Source organism: Patagioenas fasciata, chromosome 6 (genome assembly GCF_037038585.1).
Source record: "Patagioenas fasciata isolate bPatFas1 chromosome 6, bPatFas1.hap1, whole genome shotgun sequence".
Lineage (NCBI taxonomy): Eukaryota > Metazoa > Chordata > Aves > Columbiformes > Columbidae > Patagioenas > Patagioenas fasciata.
In genome coordinates, this window is record NC_092525.1 from 24,354,906 (window position 1) to 24,377,088 (window position 22,183).

Consider the following 22,183-nt stretch of genomic DNA (forward strand, 5'->3'; position numbering starts at 1 on the left):
ACTTATCTCCTTTCCTGTTCAAAACTGCATATTGAATCAGAGAAATTTTCCATATAATTATTTAGCTAAAGCTGACAAAAACCTAATCAGTAGAACTGCAGCAAATCAGCATTTTTCCATGATGGTTCTTCCGCGCTACTTGCCTCGTTCTGCAAAGGCGATTCTTGTCCTTTCAGGTTCCAGCTTGGCGAGGTCACTAGCTTGAAGCTAAATGCCCTGTGCAACATGTTCCTACTCCAGTTCACCCTGAACTCTGAACAAAAGTAGAGAATTCCAAACCAAGTCCATCAAGGATAAAGCTAAGCAGCACTCCATATTCACAGCTAATCTTTAGTTTTTGTAATTTAGTTGTTTTAGCTGTATAGCCACTGAAAATCACACATACTTCATTTCATTCTATCAGCTTTGACAGAGAGGAAATGTTTTTTACCTTCCTCATGCTTAAAACACATTAATCTTTCCATCAAAATTAAATTTCACTTTTGGCAGCAGCTAAGTATTGGATCTTCAGCCTCAAAGAAGGTATCTTCTGCAGCAAAAGACAAAGAAGGAGGTGAACAGAGTGTGTTTTGCCATCCTTACAGGCATAAACCCTGGCTCCCACCTCTGAGAGCATGGACACCAATTTATTCCAATGCCCTTTATCAATATTGTTATTTTCTACAAGGTGCTTTTTTTGAAGAAGGGCTAGCAGCAATTTCTGCTTTGAGCGACATGGGCTATACCTGCCTCCCTTTTCCCATTCATTTTTTTCTAGGACCTTGAAGATGATCAAAAGCATCCTTCTCAAAGTCTCAAATAGGCCTTACAAAAAAAATAATCCCTTTCCTTGCTCCTTTGGTTTGTGGTAATGACCCAAAACCAAAATAACTTTTATTTTGGAAAAGGAAAAACCCTGCAATTTGAAATACTGCTCTCCTTCCCCCTTCTAGTTACTTGGGGAGTTTTGCTAGTTTTTTCCCCATCTGAACAAAAGATGATGTTGTTCTGTTGTATAATTTCTTCCCCTCCCTTTCTCCCATGAGAAACTTGTGCAGTTCATCTGTAAACAGGGCTCCATCTTCAGGTAACAGATAGGAGAAGACGTGCAGGTAACGCTCTATATCCTCTGACCCTCATCCTCAAAGACCTTTCCTTGCCAAGTGCGGACATAAGAGTACGACACAGGATAACAGAAATATTCTTCCTTTGACATCTCAAATTGACATGGTGGGGGGAAAGCATGACTTAGGACCAAGGAATCCCTTTAGCAGCTGGAAGGAAGGACAGACCTCTCCTGCAGAGCTACATCTGAAACACCTGCCCACCTGAGGCACACTGAGCCTCACAGGTGCTAGGCAGAGCAGGCTGGAACAGGAAAGGTCCTCAGAGAAGATCCCAGTACCAGGACACTGAAGATGAAGTCAACATTGAGCATTTTAAAACATCAGGTAGAAGAGGCTAGAAACAGTGAAAAGGAAAGGTAGGTGATCCCATTCAGACAGAAAAAAGCTTCTGAAAAGCAGTATTTTCAGCTAAGCTATCAATAGTTGTTTAAAAAATGATTTAATGTGACAGATGGTAAAAGCATGGACATTTTTTTTCATTCTGTTGGGCTACAAGATCAGAATTTGGAAAAGAAAGAGCACTTTGGCATATCTGCCTTGAGCAAGTCCTTCTATTTGTAGGAATTGAGTTACTGTCCTACATTAAAAGTCAAGAAAGACTGAACCCGAGAAATGGCTTTACTGGACAAGATGACCAGTTAGAACTTGGAATCTGGAACCTTTTCTGTTTGGTCACACTTACACACCTGGGGTGCCTACCAAGGCTTTGCAGCCTGCATTTGTACATCCTGAATACCATGAATATTAAACAGTTTTCACACAGCCACAAACACTCTGTCCAAGCTGGCTGAGCTGTCAGCCTGTCTAAGATGCAAAACCAGATCCAAGGGAAAAAAGAAAGAACCAATAAATAGTTTGTGCAGATGTTTTTTCAGAAGTGTAGATAAATTTGATTATAGACGGGAAAGAAAAGCACCACTCCTGTCATAGTTTCTCCAGGCATTCAATGGCACCTGATATTTTAGCTGTATTTTTACTTCTTTGGTCTGAATGTCAGTTTGAAAAATGTGAAAGCAAGTCTTGCCAGGAGCCCGAACTAAATTTCATTTGTACTTCTGGCTGAACAAACCCCGTGCACTTCAAGTTTTGAGTACTGACGTTTAAGTTGTACAGTAATTTGTAGACAAAAGCCAATAGTGATATCATAACAAAGAATTTTCTGGGGACAGAACCACATCTGAGTATGAGCTGGGACGTTTCCAACGGGCTAAAGTTGACATTGCAAGGAGACACCAACTGAGGACCTTGTCCTCTTCCTAACTGATTCCAGACAAGGCTGCCCCAGCGCCAAATGCTCTCTATAAAGTATTTCTCTTTTCTTACTCCCGATGAGGGCACCATCTGCCAAGAGCAAGCCACTACCTTCTCCTGCCGGGCTGCTCCAGAGCTACCCTCCCCAAACACGGGGCTGGCGAGAGGAGCCTGGCCTCTCTCCTCGGCTGGGAAGGATGAGGACAGCAACCCAAACCAGAGGGATGATCTCTGTGCAGGACAACACAGCCAGGCCAAGGCACAACTCTGCCAGGATGAACATGTGGCTGGGATCAGCAAAGGACGGAGGAAGGAATCACTTCCTGCTCCTGTAGTTGTGGTTTGTAACAAAATCAAGGGTATTCAATTTTATTCAAGCACCAACCCATCAAGAGAGGTTCTGAAAAGTCTGGAACCTGAAGCCAAGTTCAAATTACTCAGCTTGTCCTTTTCCTCTCCATTTCTCTCTCTTTCTTCAAGAAGAAACTACAACACAAAGCCAAAGGTGTGCTACAAAAGCACTTTTCCAGCTTCGGGCCATTTCCAACACAAACGTACACTCCACTCGGCATTGAAACATATTCTTTCAGTGTCACAAGCATTATAGTAAGTTTCTCATATGAGAAGTGTTCAGAGGCACTTGTGTCTTCCAGAGCCCCTTCTGTGTTTGATAAAACACGCAGAGGGCTCCATATTTCCTTGGCAGTCAGCAGGAGCTGGCTAACACGGAACTGCTGTGCACTTCTTGCACTCATCTAATAGTTTTCTCTTCACATTTCACCTGTTCCTCTCTACGAGTGTGTAAGAAGTTAATAGACTGTCATTTGTATGTATATTTGTTACCACTTCAGGTATACACCACATGGAAGCCTATTAACCTCCTGAAGATACTTGGAAGACTATTGAGGCTTGCAAAAAGCAGAGAAGCAATCCTTTTCTGTTCCTCCCCAAGTGCAAAAAAGCCCAGGATTGGATGAACTGAGAGCAAGAAATTCACCGTGTTGTACAGCCCATGATTTGTGGTTCTCTGTTCTCAGAACATCTTTTAGAGATGCCTCAGCAGTCAGTACAAGTTTAGACAACATTATCCAGCCTGCAGCTGAAGGAAACCACAGGCCACAGGTACCAGGTTTAACGCTCACAGTTCAGCACTCCCAGACCAGGCACCAGCCCAGCTGGAAGGTGGTGTTGGACAAGGAAGGAGCCTGGCTAGGGAGTTCCTCCTCCATTACACCACAAGCCATTGGTGATTCCAACTAACCTGCCTCACATCACACCAGAATCGAGCGAGGAAGGAGCACACACAAAGTCAGAAAGACTGCTACAGCAAGAGAAAAAAAAATTCAATATACAGCTCAAACATCTCTGCAGCAACACAATACTCACCGCATGTGATGTTATGATAACCAGATCAGCTCCATGGCCCACACACAAAATGCTCCTTTTAAGGGAACTACAAAATTATTTCTCTAACTTTCTCACATTCCACCATATCCCTAGCCTCCTACTTGCCTTAAGATGGGTCTGTTTCTTTAATCAAGGAGTCCAGAATTAAGGCTCAAACAACAGCAAGCTTGCACATAAAGACTGCTGAATGCACCAAGCCTCAGAATAATCCCATTTTCCCACACACCAGCTGGAGATTGCTCAGCTCAGGTGAGGGCTCTAACCTGCACTGACACCAACACAGGTGTTTTCAATGGATGGCGCTTCCTGCAGCTCGAACCATGCGCGCTCTGAAAGCTCAGCAGGCGACAGTGGTGCTGCCTGGCGGCCTGCAGACTCGCTGGGATGCTCATCTGGGTGATGGTGAAAGATGTGTGTTGTGCTTACTTCATGTTTACAAGCAGATCGTGGCTGCGTGCAGCTGCACAACCTTTGGGTGACTTCCTTATTTTTAGTAAAAGATGATTAATCTTACCACTTCTGTTTTTTTTTTTTTTTTTATAATGTTTGTGTGACCAATCTAAGAAATTAGACACACCCCTAAGTCTTTTCAGGAGTAAAAAATAACTGCTGCTTCATTCGTTGCAGTCTATGACAACAGCAGAAAAATCACACTTCTCAGCTGCCCAAGCAGGTGTCTTTATTTGCAGATTACTCACTGGATCTAAATTTTTAATAGATTATTCAGTTTCCAGGATAGTCTTGGAAAGTAGAGGAGAGGCCATCAAGACACTCTAGAGGGGAACTGCAATGAAGTCTTTACAAAAGGCCAGCAATTCTAGCACAGCTGCTGTTGGTCAACAAAACACAAGATTTTGAATCAGCAGCTTTACGTAGCTCCATCAATCACCACCTCAGTCATCCTCTACCACAAATACAGGCTACAAAATCTTGGTGCATCATCAAGTCTGTTAACCAGTTTGAAAGGGGTTTCAGCCATACAGAGAGGGCCAACTTGTAAGGAAAAACAAAATTAATTAAAAAAAACAACAACAAACCACCACCTTCTCAACCCCCCTGTTCCAATCTCTTCACAGACCTCCCTTTCTTCTCTCCAACTTCCTGTTTCCCTTTGCTTTCTGTCCACTAAACATCTGAAATGGTAGTTAGGACACATTCTGGTTGGGTGACATCTTTATAAATGCTCTAAGACTGTTGTTAGATGATGACCACCATGTAATCTTGAGCAGACTCATTAGGAGGAAAACAACAAACAACAACAACAACTAGTTGAGCTTTTCTCATAGCCAGGAAGCCAAGAAAAATAATGCTAGGGCCACTAGAAGGTACCTGGCTTATGTGCTTTGCTGCTACTGCACCAAGAAGCAGAGATGCAGAAAATTTACCTTTTGTGTCTTCTGCGATTGTTCTCCCTTCTCTACTTTTTATACATTAGTTGGGTTAGTTTCCTGTAAATAGTTCACTATCACATGTAGGGCTTGCATGAAAAAAAACAAACACACAAGACAATTTATATACAAACAGGAATGGGGAAGAGAAACAAAAGAAAAAGATTCCCAAAATATATACATGGATTGTTTAGACTAGAACATGTGCTTGGCTTCCATTTGTTCCAGCATTGTTTGTGCTTGTTTAATGCATTTTCAGATCTGGTTACTGCCCAGACACAGTCTAATACAAATACAGAAATTAAACAAGAAATAAAAAAAGGCATCTAGGAATTTTAACAGTCTGAAAATTTTCAGATTTCATGTCGTAGGCGATGAAAAAAAATGCACAGCTCATTAGCTGTACCTTGATGCCAGCAGTCAGGCACGTTTCCAGGGTGCCAGGCCAGCTCACAGCAGCCGTGCTGAGCAGCACCGTCTCTCAGAGACACTGCCGCCCGCAGACCCCTGCCTGCCGCTGCCCCGCTCCGGCTCCCAGCCCCGCGTGCCAGGGTTTGTGCCTGTTGTGCACACACAGGGGTTGCCAGTCCCTCTCTTGTACCTCGCGGTATGTAAAGCTGGGGGGTAAGGGGAGTTGACATCTTCAAGGAATTACATCAAAATGCACGCTTTTCCCTTCATACACCTCACCAATCATTCTTAAATAATAATAAAAGGAAAATTTTATAGATACTAAATCCAAGTCCAAATAATTCACAAAGATTAGAGAATAGTTCATTGACACACGGATGGGAAATTCCTGGATGTCTTTCTTCTACTATAAAGCAAATAGATTAAATAGAAACTTACACTAATAGAGTTCCTGCTAAATCGCTTTTGCTTTTAATAACTGAAAGTTTCCGTTTTCTATACAAATATCAACAAACCCAAAAGAGTTTAGTAACACAGTAAAATAGAAGGCAGAGTTAACATTAACTCTATAAAAGTCACTTTCATGACAAGAAACTATTCAGCTCACATATATATTCAGTTCATATTTAATTTGACCTAAATTTTCTGTCAGAGATAAGATGGTGCTATTTCCAAGACCAAAGGATGTTTTTTTTTTTTGTTGGCAATTAAACAGACTGCACCAGACTCACCCTCCAATATTTTCAAACAGATTTCTTGGGTCAATATGTCAGCAGCCTCACCAGGCTTTTGGCCTCACTCTCATACTCCCATGTTCAATGTTACAGATTACCCATACACAGTCTTATTTTTCAGCATGAAAAAATGCATCAGCAGAATAATTTTATCCGCTAAACTCATTTGCCAAGGGCTGCCACATCCTGAACTGCTTCTCTTAACCTTAAAACAGCAGAACAGCACAGCCTCAGAGTCCTCCATGGAACATCACAATCATCTCACCACTTACATGCACAGTCAACAAGACCTAAGACCAATAAACTGTGTGAACCAGTGCTAGTAAAACACTTATCCACTAATGCAGAAGAAAACACAGAACTAACCACACAGCCGCCATCCAGATGTAATTTGGTGGGATGCTGAGTGCTCAAACGCTGCGCTGCACCTCTCTGGACCTGCTGCAGGCCAGGGAGGCTCTGCCTGTCCCTCACCTGCACACCCCTGTCCCCAAACAGCCTGACCGCTGTGCCTGCTCTGATTTTATGGAAATCAGCAGCTGAAGAGAAAACCTGCGTTACCTGTTCATTGGTTTTACCTCTAGCCTGCAAAGAATCCTATCACTTCTGATGAAGAAACAGAGAAGGTCAACTAAAGCAATTTAGAGGGTGAAATTCCCACACTTTCAATTTTTTTTTTTTATGTCATTCTCTCTTTGCAATGGTTCATTGGTTGTAAATAATAAAATATTCACTGCTAATATGTTTGAATCAAAACATCCTGTACCTGAATGCTGTCACACCTTCATACAGGTGTGCAAGTGAAATTATTTCCTACATAGAAGAAATGGTAACACTGTCACAAAGTTTCAAATCAGATTTATCTCCAGTTGGCTGCTGCACAGAAATCAGGTATTCCACGGATAGTTAACTTGTGGGGGAAAAAAAACTTTCACTGAACTTAAGGCTAGCATGGATATTAAAAAAAAAAATACAAATCCTTATTTCTATAGGAAGTTGCAGGGACTGCAAAACATCACATTTACTGGAAGCTTCTGTTGTTAAAGAGTAAGCAGAACAGCAATCATGACTTATCAGGTTCATGCAGCTACCATTCAGCGACACCTCTATAAAAGGAAGAAAATGCATACGGGAGGAGTGAAATATTAAGTAATGGTTTGCATATCCCACGTTCTGGACCTTTGAAAGGGTATTGCACAACCAACATTCACACCACCTTGATACAGTCTAGCATTTATTCTGCTAAGGAAAAAAAAAAAAAGCAGAGAAGAGTAATTCCTTGCAAATTTGCAATTGCATTTCTTCTCACTGCCTAAATCCAGTACTGATGCAGACCACTTAGTTCAGGCACAAAGATTACACCGACATGCTCAGCCAGACATCTAAGAATTTCTTTTTGCTTTATCTACTTTATTAAACATCAAACAGGCCAAGAAATTAACTTCTCTTGCCATCAGGTTCAACACTTTACTTATTCCTGGGAGCAGAGAAGTAAACACAGGAACTTTAGACCACTGGGGTAAAAAGATTTCCCACTCATCACCTGTATGTTTCCAAGCCTTGCAAAACTAACAAGAGCTTCAACACATTCCAACTCCTCACTGTAACGTGGAGGCAACTAAAATCTCTTCCAGCTTCAAAAAAATTACTGGTCCTATTAGTTCTCACCAAGTAAGAACAGTGTCTCTTGAATGAGTGGTAATGTTTGCAAAAGCCAATGGGATGTACAAATCAATCACTTAGTACCTAGATGCTGATTTTTCTGCCCGATAGTCGACAGTCCCAATACAAACCCTGAATGCTCTAAGAAATGGTCTACCTGAAAATCATCCATGTCAAAGTAAAATTATCAGCTGTATTTCACTCCCTGAGATAAACAGTATTTGCAGTAAGTGCAAATACTTCAAAAGTAATGTCAGCTTTAGCAAATTTTCTAATATTATTAAAAATATAAACACCATCATTGTACAGGTTTATCATAGTCAGAAACAAAGTCCTCCTCCAGATTTACCCCATCTCATTCCTTTAGTTTGACTGGGGTTTTGCGGACAAATAGAGACACTGCTGACTGAGAATCTACTGAAATATACTCCCCTTTTCCAAAAACGAACAGTTTCATATAAAAAAGTCCTTATAGTCCAAAACCAGCTTAAACAGACAGATACATGCAAGAAGCATCCTTTTTTAGACTGTGCTCTTCCACAGATTTCTTTGTAAAGTGTCTAGGAAGTAATGCAGTATTTCTTTCCTGCTCTCTGGTTCCCATGCCCTACTGACACACTTTGAACAAGAGAGGTTCTTAATTACCACTTCAACTAATTAAGGAGAGGGAACAACCTCTTCACCAGATCTATAAGACAAGTAATACAGGGCTTACACTGTAATGATTGTGGCTAGACACATTCAATGGTCAGGACTGCAAAGCCCTGGAACAAACAGTAGGATTTCCAGCAGTGGGTACTAGAAGCAGCTTAAACATACCTACTGAAATTAGCACTGGTATAAACAAGCAGAAGAGCTCTAAAGTCTGTGACTTTTTTTCTAAAAAGATTCTAAACACAGCTCTTCATTCTCTTCAGGTATAAATGGAACAGCAAACTGCTGTGCGTGGCATTGATGAATAAAATGCCAAGGCAAGAGAAATTAAAAGTACAAGATCTAGGTCTTGTTGCCAGAAAGATTCCAAAAGAGGAAACATGAAGACTATGAGTCTTCTCCTGTGCAGGAGAAGAGTAAAAGACAGAAGTCAGGTTTCAAGCTCAAGGCTTTAAAACACAACACTGTTTGTTTTAAAGACTCAAACAAAAACTGCAGGACAGCAAATATGCCATGCAGAGGAATTCCTAGGCTGCTTACCTCAATGGACCATAATTCAACATTATGAAAGCCAGTACCACCATCACACACAGGGTCCTTCTCTTTGGAGATGACACTTTGAGCTTCTGGTTCTACACAGGAAAAAACAGAGAAGACATGCAATAAAAAAGCAGCACAGACAGGCAAAGGTATGTCAGATGCTAAATACAGCAGATTGTGCTTGCTTTTTAGATTTATATTTGCCTAGTTATGTACAAATACACGCCAGGACTATTTTAAAATAAACCTCTTTTTTTTTTGTATGTTATACTCAGCTTCTATCCAGTCTATCTTCTCAGTGAAATCTTCAGAAGCGCCATGAACCATGCGACCGCTGTTGTGACCTAGAGTTGGTAAAAGTCCTGCCTGGCGTGGAAGGCTGGGCTAGAAACCCCCAAAGGTCTTCCAGTCAACATTTCCATATTCTAAACATTTCCATCTGAGCAACTGTCTTTATATAAAAAGTTAGATCATCATCACCACCTCTTACCTCTAATACTACTTCATCCAGCTGCCTCTTCAGTGTGCTGTTCTCTTTCTTGAGTTTCTCGTTCTCCAGTAAGGCTGCCTCCAGCCTCGCCTCCAGTCCCAACATGTATTCTTTCTTTTTCTTCCGTGACTGAAAGGCTGACTCCCGGTTTTTGATCATGCGCTGCTGTCTTCTCAAGACATTGACCTAAACAGGCAATTCAGAAGCCTGTTAATGATCTGCAAGTTAAAAGTGCCTCTATTTCATGCATAATCCCTGCTCTTCTCCTTTGACAAAAGTCTGCACAGATAGCTTCTTGCACTGTGCTTCAAATGAGCTGAAATGTTCAGCACAGAGGCAACTAGGACTCATGGTACACCTCCAAGAGTTATAGCCCGCAGATAATGAAAAGGCAGGTCCTGTGCTCTCTCTGTTTTCTTCTGCATTCTCAATCTTCTAGGTGTAAGGGGCACAAAATATATACTCAACCAGCAGTTTGATGTGATCAATCAAAAAGACAGAAAATAGGTATCTACAGGTCTGCAAGGTAGCAAGAATGTCTTTCACCTTCACTTTACCACAGACCCTTTTACAGGCTACATTAGTCATCTGTTTTCTTAACTAGAAAATCCTACATTTTTTTCAGTCTGCTCTGTGTGGAAGCTATTTCCATATTGGTTACACCTGTTTCTGTATCTTTTCCAGCTCTGTTATATAGTTTTTAAGATTCTGAATACTGTTGCTGATCTCAGATGGTACATTCTATGCGTATCAAGCACTTACATGACAGTTTAAATGCAATGTGTGGCTGCAACTGTACTAGCATTTTAATTCAGATCAGGACTGTGGCTTCAATGCACATTTCCTGGTTGTCTCACTTAATATGCTTTGGTTCACATCACAGAACAGTCTCTGATAGAGCACACAAACTGAATTCCTTCTGGATGAAACTAAACCAGCAAATACACTCCAGGAGGGCACATAATTCATTCCAACCGCTAGCAGGCATTCTGTCTGCAAGACCAGATGGGGACAGTTCAAAGTAATCCCTCCCCATCCTCCAACAGTCTTGAGGACTCTGATTTTTTTTTGCCAAGTAGGAACAGTCTATCATCTTTTACCACTTACTTGTTTTGTGGTTTGCACTGAGTGGGACGACCCAGACTGAAAGCACCTTGGTGCTGACAAGGATAACGATGATCGATACTCCAGATCTATACAAAACTACTTGAAATTGTAAGTTTAAACACTACTCTGTTGATTTCCTTTCCCTCACAGAGTAGTAACAGCAACTCTGTTTTTATTAAAAACAGAAGACTTCCATCACATTATTAAGCTACAACAGGATGTGCCTTAATGATGCTTACACTGAAAGAGAACTGCATGCTCTATCTTACAGCGACCTGAATATCCTCCAGTAGCTACCAACAGATGCACTGGAGTAATCTGCATCTATCACAGCACGAAAGCTAAAGAAAAAACATGAGAACTAGTCTAGAATTATCAGTGTAGGAAAAAATTAACAGGTCACAGAATAGTAATATTAACAAACTTAAGAGAGTGTGCTCCGGTTAAGGTCTTGTTGCTTAAACAACCTTATCTACAGCTTCCAACTCTCTCCCTGTATATACCCGCACACAGACAATATGTTACTCCAGGGCTTTGGTGTCTGCAAGAAAAACTGGCTGCAGGTTGTTTGAAGAAGTCATTCTTTGTGATACTTCAGTCTGGTGACAAAGACTAAGAAAATACATTACAGTGCATTAACACTTTGGGCTGTTTCCATGTTGATCTAATTGCTTTCTGTAAAGATCATTTATTATATGTCTAGTCTGACACCAACAAAAGTCTGTGAAAGTGAAGCTGTTTGTACTTACTCCAGTTTCTCTCTTTAGCAGAGGGTAGAGAAGGAAAAGATTTTAACGTATTCTCATTAACACAAAGCTTTGTCTTGAATTTTTTAAGCACTACAATGCTTAATATAAGAAAACTTCTGCAGACACATAAAAACTTTGGAAAAAAAAAATATTCAGGCTATCCAAGGTCTGCAGTGTATAGAACACAGTAATCTGGGGCCAGGATCATTTCAACTGTCCAGAGATGAAATAATAAGGAATGAGTCCGTGCAGCAGCTGTGGCTTGAGTTACGTGATATTCCAAACAAGTAGTCACATTCCTCTTTTCAAAAATAAGTTTTGCATTATGAAGTCAGAGAAGACCAAATTGTTTACATCCATTCTTGTTTGTAGACCTGGTCAGAGTTATTCACTACTGGACAGCTTCTGACTGTCTGGAACATCTGGAAAATCTACCTGCTTCCCTGGAGAAAACACAGAGTTGAAGCACCAGTGCAGCATTTGTACACCAAGAGTACATCCTAAAGTACATATATCGCCATTTCAGACGCTATTGGTTACATTTCAGATGGTATTTATGTAGACTGAGCTCCTTTACAGTGTTCTCCAAATGCTGTCAGGACCAACAGTCCAATTCAAGGTACTTTGTGCATTTCAGTCTATGCCACACCAGTTTCACTGTGACTCATTTCTGAAGCTTGCTTAAACGAAACCCAGAACTATTCCTGTCCTTGAGTTACTTTGTTTTAACTGACAATCCCTAAACCAGCTTAAGGTCCTTGGTCAATCCTCTAGGGCTTGCCTGGCTTTTCTTAGTGAATAAACCACAACCGCACACCTGATCCTACCTAAATCTGATGGAGAAAACAGAAAGGTGTGTGCGTGCAACAGCGCAACAATGCTTAAACCTGGAAGCAGCACAGCACTAAGCATTACACAGCTGATGAGGCATCAAGATAAACACACCCCTTGCTTGAGCATTTTGATAACCAGAAGAGTGAGAGGAACCCACTTATAATGACAGACCACCTGAACAACATTGCTGTGCACAAGTGCTGAACACAGATTAAGTGTAACAAACATCTCTGCGGACTTCTTTGGCAGCCTCCCTCTTTGTGGGTTGTATTGTATCAATTTCCCACTCCAGATAGTAAACACAGACCATAAAGGGAAAATACTGGCATTTAAAAAAAAATCAAACATTACTCAGTGATGCAACTTTTGCTCCCTAGCTTCAAAAATTACACTCCCAACACAACACACACACAAGATGTAAACATGGAGAAGTGAAAGGTTCCTTAAAAAACCTGGCTTCAAATCTAGATTCAAACTGTCCTTTGTTTTCAGAGTCTTCACAGAGTCATGCACTTTACAAATAAACACTATCTCAATTTAGTCTTCCAAAGAAAACTCAGTTCTGAGCAAAATTTAACATCCACTCAAACATAAGCTGTATTTCTAGCACAAGGTGGTAAGAATGTTTCTCACACTCCACCAAGTTTTTGGTACATACACTGGGAAAGTCAGCAAAGAGCTGAAAGTACAAATCATTGCAACTTTACACTGGCTGGCTTCTTACCTCAGCTTATGAAACCTGCTGTCTTTGAAGATGCATCTGAAGCACAGGAATACAAAACCTATGCAAGTGTTTCCTCTGTTCTTATGAAGGATCTGGGTTTTCTTGTCTTTAACTCAACAGAACACGACTGTGATTCTGTGATCGAGTTTATTTCATTTGAAAATTACCCAACGTACAGCACAAAAAGTAGGATTTTTTAACAGACATTCACATTTATGTTGAAGTAATTTTGCATAATCCGATTTCCTCTAATTTTTCAATATTTTCTTATGAACAAAATTGTAAGGCAGAATTAAATCCTTTCTCACTAGAGTGGAAACATGAGAGAAAGGCCCTATAAGAACACAGCAAAACTGGATTCACTCTCACACCTACTGTTTATGTTCTCATATCATTTAATTGCACCAGGAAAGGCAATCTGCTTTTTTGGTTAAGTGCCTCTTTCCTTTAACAGGAAAAGCAGCTTGCTGAGGCAGCATTTCTTTTGTCCAATTTCCTAGTGCAAAGTTCTTCACTGGTTTCCGAGTGAAGCATGACGGCACTGAAAGGCTGGCACTTCCCCGCGCCAACGTGTGCCACCAGGACTTGCACATCAGAGGGCTCACGCGTACAGCCTGCCACCAGCCCATCTCAGTCTAATCCACTAGACTGGCTGAATGTTAAACTAACACTTTATCCCTCTAGAGCCCAAAGGAAAGTCATGCATTGTTTCTTTTCATCCTGCAACACCTGCTTAGATTAGCAAACAAAAATAAGTGTTACAGAGCTCAAATGACAGCTACATCTGTGCAGCCCTGAGCAAGACACATGGCATCTAGGCCAGTCACAAGATGTTTTAACCCTGCTGGTGCCAGCTGTATCCTGAAACATTTGGTTTTTTTCCAAGTGTTATTACACAGTATGTGCCAAACAGCAGCTGCAACTGTTTTTCCATGTTTCAATAAACACAGGTAAGATGTGCAGCATTTAGGCTGATATCAAGTCTTAGAACTGCCTCCCTAGAACAGCTTCAGGTGGAAATATTCACACCACCATAGTTCAAAACAAACAGCTGTTCCTTACCCCAGCCACACACTTGACTACTGACTGTCACAGATGTATATACGAAGTGTGATGACAACAAGGGGGTTTTGTCAATTAAACCTTATATTCTGACAATGGCAAGGTGCCAGGCTAGTCCTGATGACAAGGAGTCACAAATCTAAGGACTGCTGACAGGTCTCTTCAGTTTGACTTCGCATGACAGGCAAATACCATTTAAAAACGCAGAGCCCTTAATTGGTCTGTCTACTGACAGATCTTTGTTGGCTTCTTGCAAATTCAAGATTAGCTTTCCACTGCAGTCTGGCTGGCGACTTATTTGTAGCAAATAAGTTTTCATTTAAAAATCCAGCCCACAGACCAACATAAATAGTGATGAAAATTTAACATCAAGCACAAGTGGCAATTCTCAGACACTAGGAAACAGCATAACAACATCCCTCCAAAGAAGGCAGAAAGCACATCCCTTTGAGAAACACTGTCGTGCACTGCTAATAAGCAGGTGACTACACTGCAAAATTTCATGTGAATGGACACCAGTGTTTTCTCCCTCACACTGAGAAATGCAGTAGGACCCTCAGCACATGACAACTGTGCTTGGAATGCCACATGGGAGAACGATACCCTGAAAGTTTAAAAGCCACAAATAAGCTTCAGTACTTTCCACAGCCATGCCTGCCTTTGGATGACAAAATGCAACCCAAGCAGCTCCAAACTACAAAGAACTACATCAATTAACATCCAGCTTGCTACCTAGTTAAGATGTCAAAGTTGAAGGGGAAAAAAAAAAATCCCATATATCTCAAAAGCCATTTCTGTTTATATCTACTGCTTATTGTAAGCTACTGTGGAGAAACTTATTTGAGCAGTGACTGTTGAGAGTTTAAACCTTTTCTACGCACTCAGTATAAGATCAAAAGGGAGCCTGAATAGATTAGGATCATATGAAACTCAACACCTGAAGTTTTTAAAAATCATGAGTAAAATCCGGGGAGAGATAAAGGGGGTGGAAAAAGAATCAGATGCACTGCTGACATTTCCAATTCATCTACTTCCAAAGGAGAGCTTTTGTTCTATGGATCAGAAAAACAGTTTAGCACTAATCCAAAACCAGATATATCAAATCTTCCTGTATGTAAGACAGCTCCAGCCATTTAGAGCTTAGAGTTGAGAAGACAAACTAAGCAAAAAATATATCAGTATTGTCTTCTGCCACAATGCTTGCATACCTGCTATGCAGCTCCAGGCAGGCCAGCAGATATCAAGCTGTTTCTCCCCATTTCTTACCAAGCTGCCAAATGCCTTGTTTACTGTTAGAAATTCTATTAGACGAGCGAAACTACAGCACTGTCTTCCTGACCCTCTGAAGTGACCGGGTTCTCCCACTACATCCCACATGCAGGTAACCGAAAACTGTTTCCAGGCGTTGGTTATCAGCTGTCGTCACAGTGAGAACTTACATCCAGTCCCATTGCTGGTGCGGGGCTTTGAAGCAAGGGCTTAGTCACTGGTGTTTTGCCGCTTGTTGAGCCATTTCCAGCAGCTGCAGGCAACGCGTTCACTGTGTGACTGTGAAGTGGCGTGGTCCCTCCAGTGACAGCAATGACTGGTGGGGAGGCAGGAAGCACCCCAGGAGCCTGGAGCTGCACCACAGTGGGCTGGGGGAGCACCACCGATGGACCTAAAACACAAAGACAGGAGTGGTCAGCGTATGATATGAAATGGATTTGTACGTGACCAGTTTGTAGGGGAATACTGAGACAGGAGGTAGAAAGCCTTGCTTCCTCTCCAGTCCCACACAATTCATCTCAAGTCCAACTCTTCAGCATTAGTACCTTCCACAAGATAGGAATGGCAAAGAAAACAACTCAAAAGTCTGCAGGACTCTTAATCCACCCTGCAAACCAAAACCACACATATTACAGGGATCCACTAAATCAACTCTCTCCCAAAACCCCATAGCTCTTCAAAGTTCATTGAAGTCAACACTTGTTAGAAACATTACTCATTTTGGTATTGCTAACACTTGATGCACTTGAGCAACTTTTTCAAATAACTTAGTCAGCTCATCTCAATCCTTCCTCTTTCTTTTGTCCATCCCTACTTTATTGCTCTATTCAGTGGAAAACTTACTATACAGAGGCGACTCATACTATATAAACCAATTCAGAAACAGCATAGAGAAAGATAAATGAGAATCATGCAAGTTACTTTCAAAGCCTAAGTTAAAGCCACAATTCACACTAAGACAAGACTCATTTTTCTGAGAAATGTCTTATGTAAGAAATTTTATGCAGAAGCTGAACAGATCTTAAATAAAAGCAGGCAGAAAAAGTGAGGTAATTTTGACAGAGTTTGAAACAGAATTAAGAACAGTCACGTCTAAGAAATTTCAGTCCAACAACTACATTTAATTCAAGCAGGTGCTTTAGTAATATTTTGTTGTCTGAAAACACATTAAGGTGTCTTTAATCCTTTGTAACGGGATGACCTCGCCAGCTTTCAGAAACAGCATGTTCCAGCTGAGCATTCTAAACAAAATGTAGAACAATGTCAAAGTCATTTACCTAGTGCCATGATCTTTTATGTATGAGGTGTAGGATTAGATTTCCTTTTCTGCAGAGATGATCTTGAAGACATCAAAAGTTAGTACCATATTTAGGAAGCTCAAATGGTGAATTTGAGATTATTTCAACTATTTTTCAAATGCACAAAGTATATGATACTCTAAGATCATGCTTTCTTCTTTAAGCTTTTATGAAAAGGACTGTAAAAGTATCATTCCTCATGCTCCTTTGAAGATAATAGCATATTTCAAACTGGTAACTCCAACTTGTCATGTGCAGGGGATTTTGATTAATGAAAAAGATCCTTATTGTTTTTGTTATGGAAGTAGCACTATAAAAACTTTAAACACACCACCAGCTAAAGTAAATACATGACATAGAAATACTTTCCCCAAAGTATTTCCTCTATAATGTCACACAGAAAATACTCTCCTGATTTTTCTTCAGGGAAAAGGAGAAGCTGCTCCTCACAGTACTATACTTATATCCAAAAAATCCATATCCACAACATTCCTCACTCCAGATGGTATTTTATCAGCTGGAACATCAGAGGGAATACGAATTAGGTCATGCTGACCGTGGTCCAACAATCTTAGGTATGCTGTAACACACATCAACAACTCCAGCTTTGGCTTAACTCCTGATGGATGAGCAATTAGTAATGAAGACAAACTTTTCACTATTGCAATAAATTCTAGACACATGCCCTCAAGTATTTGTCTCATATTCCTTCCACGCCTCAGTGCCTGTACAGTCAACCACAAGTGACTGCAGCCATCAGCTGGCGAAAACAAGAAACTGCATCTGACTATTTCAGCAATACAAGTCCTGTCCCTATTGCCTTAGCTAAAGAGCAAAACTATGCTTGGGATTCAAAAATGAAGGCTCGAGCTACTTCAAAAAAATTTGTTACAGGGCAACAGGAGGAATGAAGAATTATTACTGGACAGGAAATCACTTGTCTCTTGTGAACATTAGCAAGCAGCTGTATGCAACTATTCTAGCCTCTGACAGAGCTTCCTTCAGTCTTAGCAGATTTCACAACATGCTATAGAATGCTGTTAAGTGAGATAAAAAGCCATAAACTCATGTTCCCACCATCCTGCGGCAGAGTTTCATGTGGGTAAAAAAACCCTTTTCTCACTCCTTACAAGCTGTCAAGCTTCATTCAAGCCATCCAAACTGATTCTGCTGGATCTTCCTTTGGTTTCAAGACAACAGCACTGTCATTGTGTCATTACACACCACTTGCCACCACAGGCAAAGGTCCCTAGAGATCCTTCCAAACCAGCAGTTTTTTCTCCATAGCTGCCAGTGCTCAGCATAGTCTCTCTCGCTATACTGTCTTCCTTTCCACACGGCACCCAGGTGAGTGCTGGTTCTCACAGGACTATATGGGAGAAGAATAAGGCCATCTTCTCAGCCTAAAGATTTTCTAGCAAAGCATCTAGGACCCCTCTTTTTTTCCATACCCCTCTCATTTCAACCACGAAACCCAACTTCATGCTAGCAAATGTCCCAAAGAGACAGAGTGTTTACCCCCCAGACCTGGCTCAGTCACAATTCATTTACCTTTAGGGGGTGCTGGCTGGATGTTAACAACTGGCTGATGCTTTGGCAGTGGCAGAAGCGTGGGAAGAGTCTGAATAATGATCGTTTTAGCTGGGATACCAATGTTAGTCTGACCCTCAGGGACAGCTGGCAAAAGGGGTTTAGGTTGTATCGAAGGCCTGGGTGCTGTCTGACCACACCTCTTCAGGGTCCTCGCAGAATTATTTGCTAGCAAAGGAAAAAGAGTCAGAGTTGGACCAGTTGGCATTTGGTATGTTTTTTTACTCATCTAGAATATTTCTTAAAAATAGACGTATTTGATGACAAATTCAAATCAGAAGTGACAGGATATACTAGCGTCTGTTAGTTAAACATCGATATGGGAGGCAATATACATACTATCTGCGGAATCAAAGTAATCAAATCTTTCGTACCAGATCGAGAAGCGGTGCTGACAAGAGGCTTCTGCCCTCCATCTCCTTCAGGGGATGGAGGGCTTTTGCAACTCTTGCTGTACAGAGAGATGGGAGACATCTGGGAGCTACAGCTGCAGTCCACATCATCCTGCAGACAGAAAGTACATGAGATTAATGCTTCGGAAACACATAAAAGTGTCTACTGGCAGCTGAGAGTATAAAAGCCTTTCATCACATCTGTGTTACCCCTTCAGCAAACAGGAGAAAGGTTTGGTTCTGCAGTTTTATTCTGGTCAATGCTAAGTACCACTGAAAACCACAGAAGTACCTCTCCTTATCAGCAGAGCAAAGGGGGGTAGAGGCCAGCAGCTTCTAAATTTCAGAAAGCATTCTGTTTGGCAACCAGACCAATACACACAACTGAGGAAACAGAACTGAACATGCTCTTTTTAGAACAGGTCACAGCAGGAAAGGAAGGAAGGAAGGAAGGAAGGAAGGAAGGAAGGAAGGAAGGAAGGAAGGAAGGAAGGAAGGAGGGAAGGAGGGAAGGAGGGAAGGAGGGAAGGAGGGAAGGAGGGAAGGAGGGAAGGAGGGAAGGAGGGAAGGAGGGAAGGAGGGAAGGAGGGAAGGAGGGAAGGAGGGAAGGAGGGAAGGAGGGAAGGAGGGAAGGAGGGAAGGAAGGAAGGAAGGAAGGAAGGAAGGAAGGAAGGAAGGAAGGAAGGAAGGAAGGAAGGAAGGAAGGAAGGCATCACTGAAGGGAAATTGTTTTTCCAAGGGTTAGAAAAACAAGCTGTTTCCTCTTATGCCATGAAGTTAGTCAGACAAGTAAACCACTAGGCTTTTTGCTTGTGACAGCTGGTTCTGAATGCTATCTGTGTTACAGAGAGGTTTCTGCATACAGGCACATTCTGCACTGGAGAGTCCACAGACAATGGAGAAGGGACCGAACAATTCGAAGTGGCTGGTGACAAGGGTTCTGTCTTCACGCTTGCATCTGCAAGAGGCAGAAAAACAAATTTTACTGTACAAGTGTTTAACAATGGCTGATCAGTAAGGAACACACTGCCCTACACCAGCTATTTAATTCCTGAAACAAGGCACAGCAGAAACCACAGCAAGACTAAAGTTATTAAACAGTTTAGCTCGTAAGGCAGTCATCATCAGCTGCACCCATGCTACAGAAACAGCACAACTTCTCATCACAGAGCTAAATGCTGCAGAATATCAGATAGCTTCACATACATTTACACTGTCCTTAAGTCACAACAACTCACCCTTGTGGGGTGAGGGGGAATAGTCACACCTGCAAAATACAAAAGGTAAATTACCTGCATAAGCATGGCCTGTGATATTCCAAAGATCCGAGTCACAAGACATCAAATCCAGATCAAAATGAAAGTTATAGAGATCCTTTTCCTGAAATGACAGTTCAGAGAAAGAAACAATACAGAAAGACAATATACCAGCCATTATGTTCATGCTCTTACAGCTCTAGAAATCAAAACAAAACTATCCTTCAGTTGCCTTAAGGCACACAGATATAAAAGCCCTTAAGGACAGAACAGGGCAATTCTCGACTGAAATACACAAGACAAGGCTTCTTTTAAAGCTTGGAGCTGTAGGAAAGGAGCATACCAGTTTAAGACCATCACAAATTACTGTACTGTTATTAGTAGTTTATAAAGTGAAAGTTGTAAGTCTAGTCACTGAATCACCTTATAATAAAAAATAAGTTTAAGCAACTTGTTGGCATCCTCCCCTTCATCTTAATTGAAAGATTTACTTCATGCTCTTCTATCACCAGATCTCCAAGTACTTTATAAACAAAAGCAGTATCCACGTCAGTTTAACCAGCAGGAAGAGAGACATGAGAACTGATTTGCTCAAGATATGACGAACAGTATGTATTAGGCTGCCCTACATTTGAATACAGCAACATCATCATCTTCTAAAACCAGGAACATCAGTTGCCTTTTTCAATGGAAAAAAATGAGACTAAAATCACTTCATATACATTATTTCTTGTACAACCTATAAAACAGTGATCAGGTTTTTGCCCCATTTTTTCTGCTAATGCAACTATAAGTCTCAGATCTGCACTCAAATCTAACCTCTCCTTATGTTCTCAACTTGCCTCATAAAAGGAGACTGAGAAAGCCTATGGACTGCACAGAAATTAGTATCTGCAGGCTAGGATGAAGAAAAGGTTCATCAGAACACACTTACAAGAAGAAAGATCAAACAGCACAGCCTGGGCTGTGCAGCAAGTGTCTGCACACAAGTTCTGACAATGCTGACCTGCTGACGGGCAATACCCTTCCCTTGTACAATGCCAAATTTTCTCCAGCACCTGGCTTTACAGCTGCAGGTTTTACAACTCTTGGTACCTGAAACTGATGTCGCATAATCCAGGGGTTGTGCCAGAGGTGTGTTAGGACACACTGAGCAGAGAGAAGGTGGTGGAGGAACAGAGAGTGGAAAATCCACAAGGCAAATGCCGTGGGCCACAAAAAGTAGCGTGTAGGATCAGACAGGCAAAAATGTGGGGATTAATGCATAAGGTTGGAAGTAAAGAGTTTAGGAGAAAACTGGAAAATAGATAAGAAAAATTATCTTGGCAAGGCAATAAAACACAGCATTGGTGGACACTGATGTAATGTACCCACACTCCTCCTTTCAGGTAACCCAGAAACGTGCTCTGCTGTCAGCTCTGTCTCGCAGGGAAATTTACCTCTGCTGGGTCAGTGACAACATAGCTTTCCCTGGGCACTGAATCACAGAATGTCAGGGATTGGAAGGGACCTCGAAAGATCATCCAGTTCAATCCCCCCGCCAGAGCAGGAACACCTAGATGAGGTTACACAGGAAGGCGTCCAGGCGGGTTTTGAATGTCTTCTCAAGCTTTCACCTCCAGCTCTGCCATGGCTTTTAAATCGCCAGCTCTGATACGGCCAGTTTATTACCAGAACGACAGCTCCGCAGCCATGGCGGGGTGCCGGGGTGACGTCTGCGGCCCCCGTCCCTTCGCCAGCTCCAGCGTCCACGAAACCCACCACGCTGCCCCTGCGGGACCCCCGGCCTGGGAGCACCCTGGCCTCCCGCCCCCCGTACTCACGTCGGGCTCGTCCCTCGGGGCCTCCCGCGGCTCCGTGGCGCCCAGCAGCTCGCTCAGCTCCTCGCCCAGCACCGCCTCTGCGGGAGAGACAGCGGCCTCAGCGCCGGCCCGGCCCCGGCAGGGAGCCCCCGGCAGGGAGCCCCCAGCGCCCGGCCCCGCGCCCCCCGCGCTCACCCCAGTCCAGGCCGCCCCCCGAGGCCGGCAGCAGCCCCGCCGGCTCCCACTCAGCCTCCGCCGCCGCCATCGCTTCCGCTTTCCTCCCGAAAACTACGTCTCCTTCCGGGCAGCGCCCCGCCTCGCCTACGGCGGCTGCCGGCGGACACGCAGCTTGCCGGCGACCTCCGGACGCGCGTGGGACCCCCACGATCAGTGCTCACGCCGGAGCTTCGGCTCCAGCCCCCACAGTCTGAGCCGGGCCCGTCCCCACCCGCGCCTG

General features: G+C 42.4%; 1 protein-coding gene across 3 annotated transcripts in view; it reads right to left on the reverse strand.

Annotated features, from left to right (window-relative positions):
- Nucleotides 1–22,113, reverse strand: part of ATF6 (activating transcription factor 6) — a 75,071-nt gene extending 52,958 nt beyond the window's left edge. For all 3 annotated transcript variants that reach the window (XR_011739741.1, XM_065842252.2, XM_065842251.2), the window contains exons 1-9: nucleotides 21,922–22,113; nucleotides 21,748–21,824; nucleotides 19,961–20,048; nucleotides 19,532–19,626; nucleotides 18,651–18,780; nucleotides 18,238–18,444; nucleotides 15,559–15,779; nucleotides 9,644–9,829; nucleotides 9,154–9,245 (exon numbers count right to left, since the gene is read on the reverse strand). Coding sequence is in view for 2 of the 3 variants with exons in the window: in XM_065842252.2 (XP_065698324.1) it covers nucleotides 9,154–9,245; nucleotides 9,644–9,829; nucleotides 15,559–15,779; nucleotides 18,238–18,444; nucleotides 18,651–18,780; nucleotides 19,532–19,626; nucleotides 19,961–20,048; nucleotides 21,748–21,824; nucleotides 21,922–21,991 (1,166 nt within the window). In the remaining variant the exon portion in view is untranslated. The remainder of the gene's footprint in view (nucleotides 1–9,153; nucleotides 9,246–9,643; nucleotides 9,830–15,558; nucleotides 15,780–18,237; nucleotides 18,445–18,650; nucleotides 18,781–19,531; nucleotides 19,627–19,960; nucleotides 20,049–21,747; nucleotides 21,825–21,921) is intronic.
- Nucleotides 22,114–22,183: the final 70 nt, after the last annotated feature.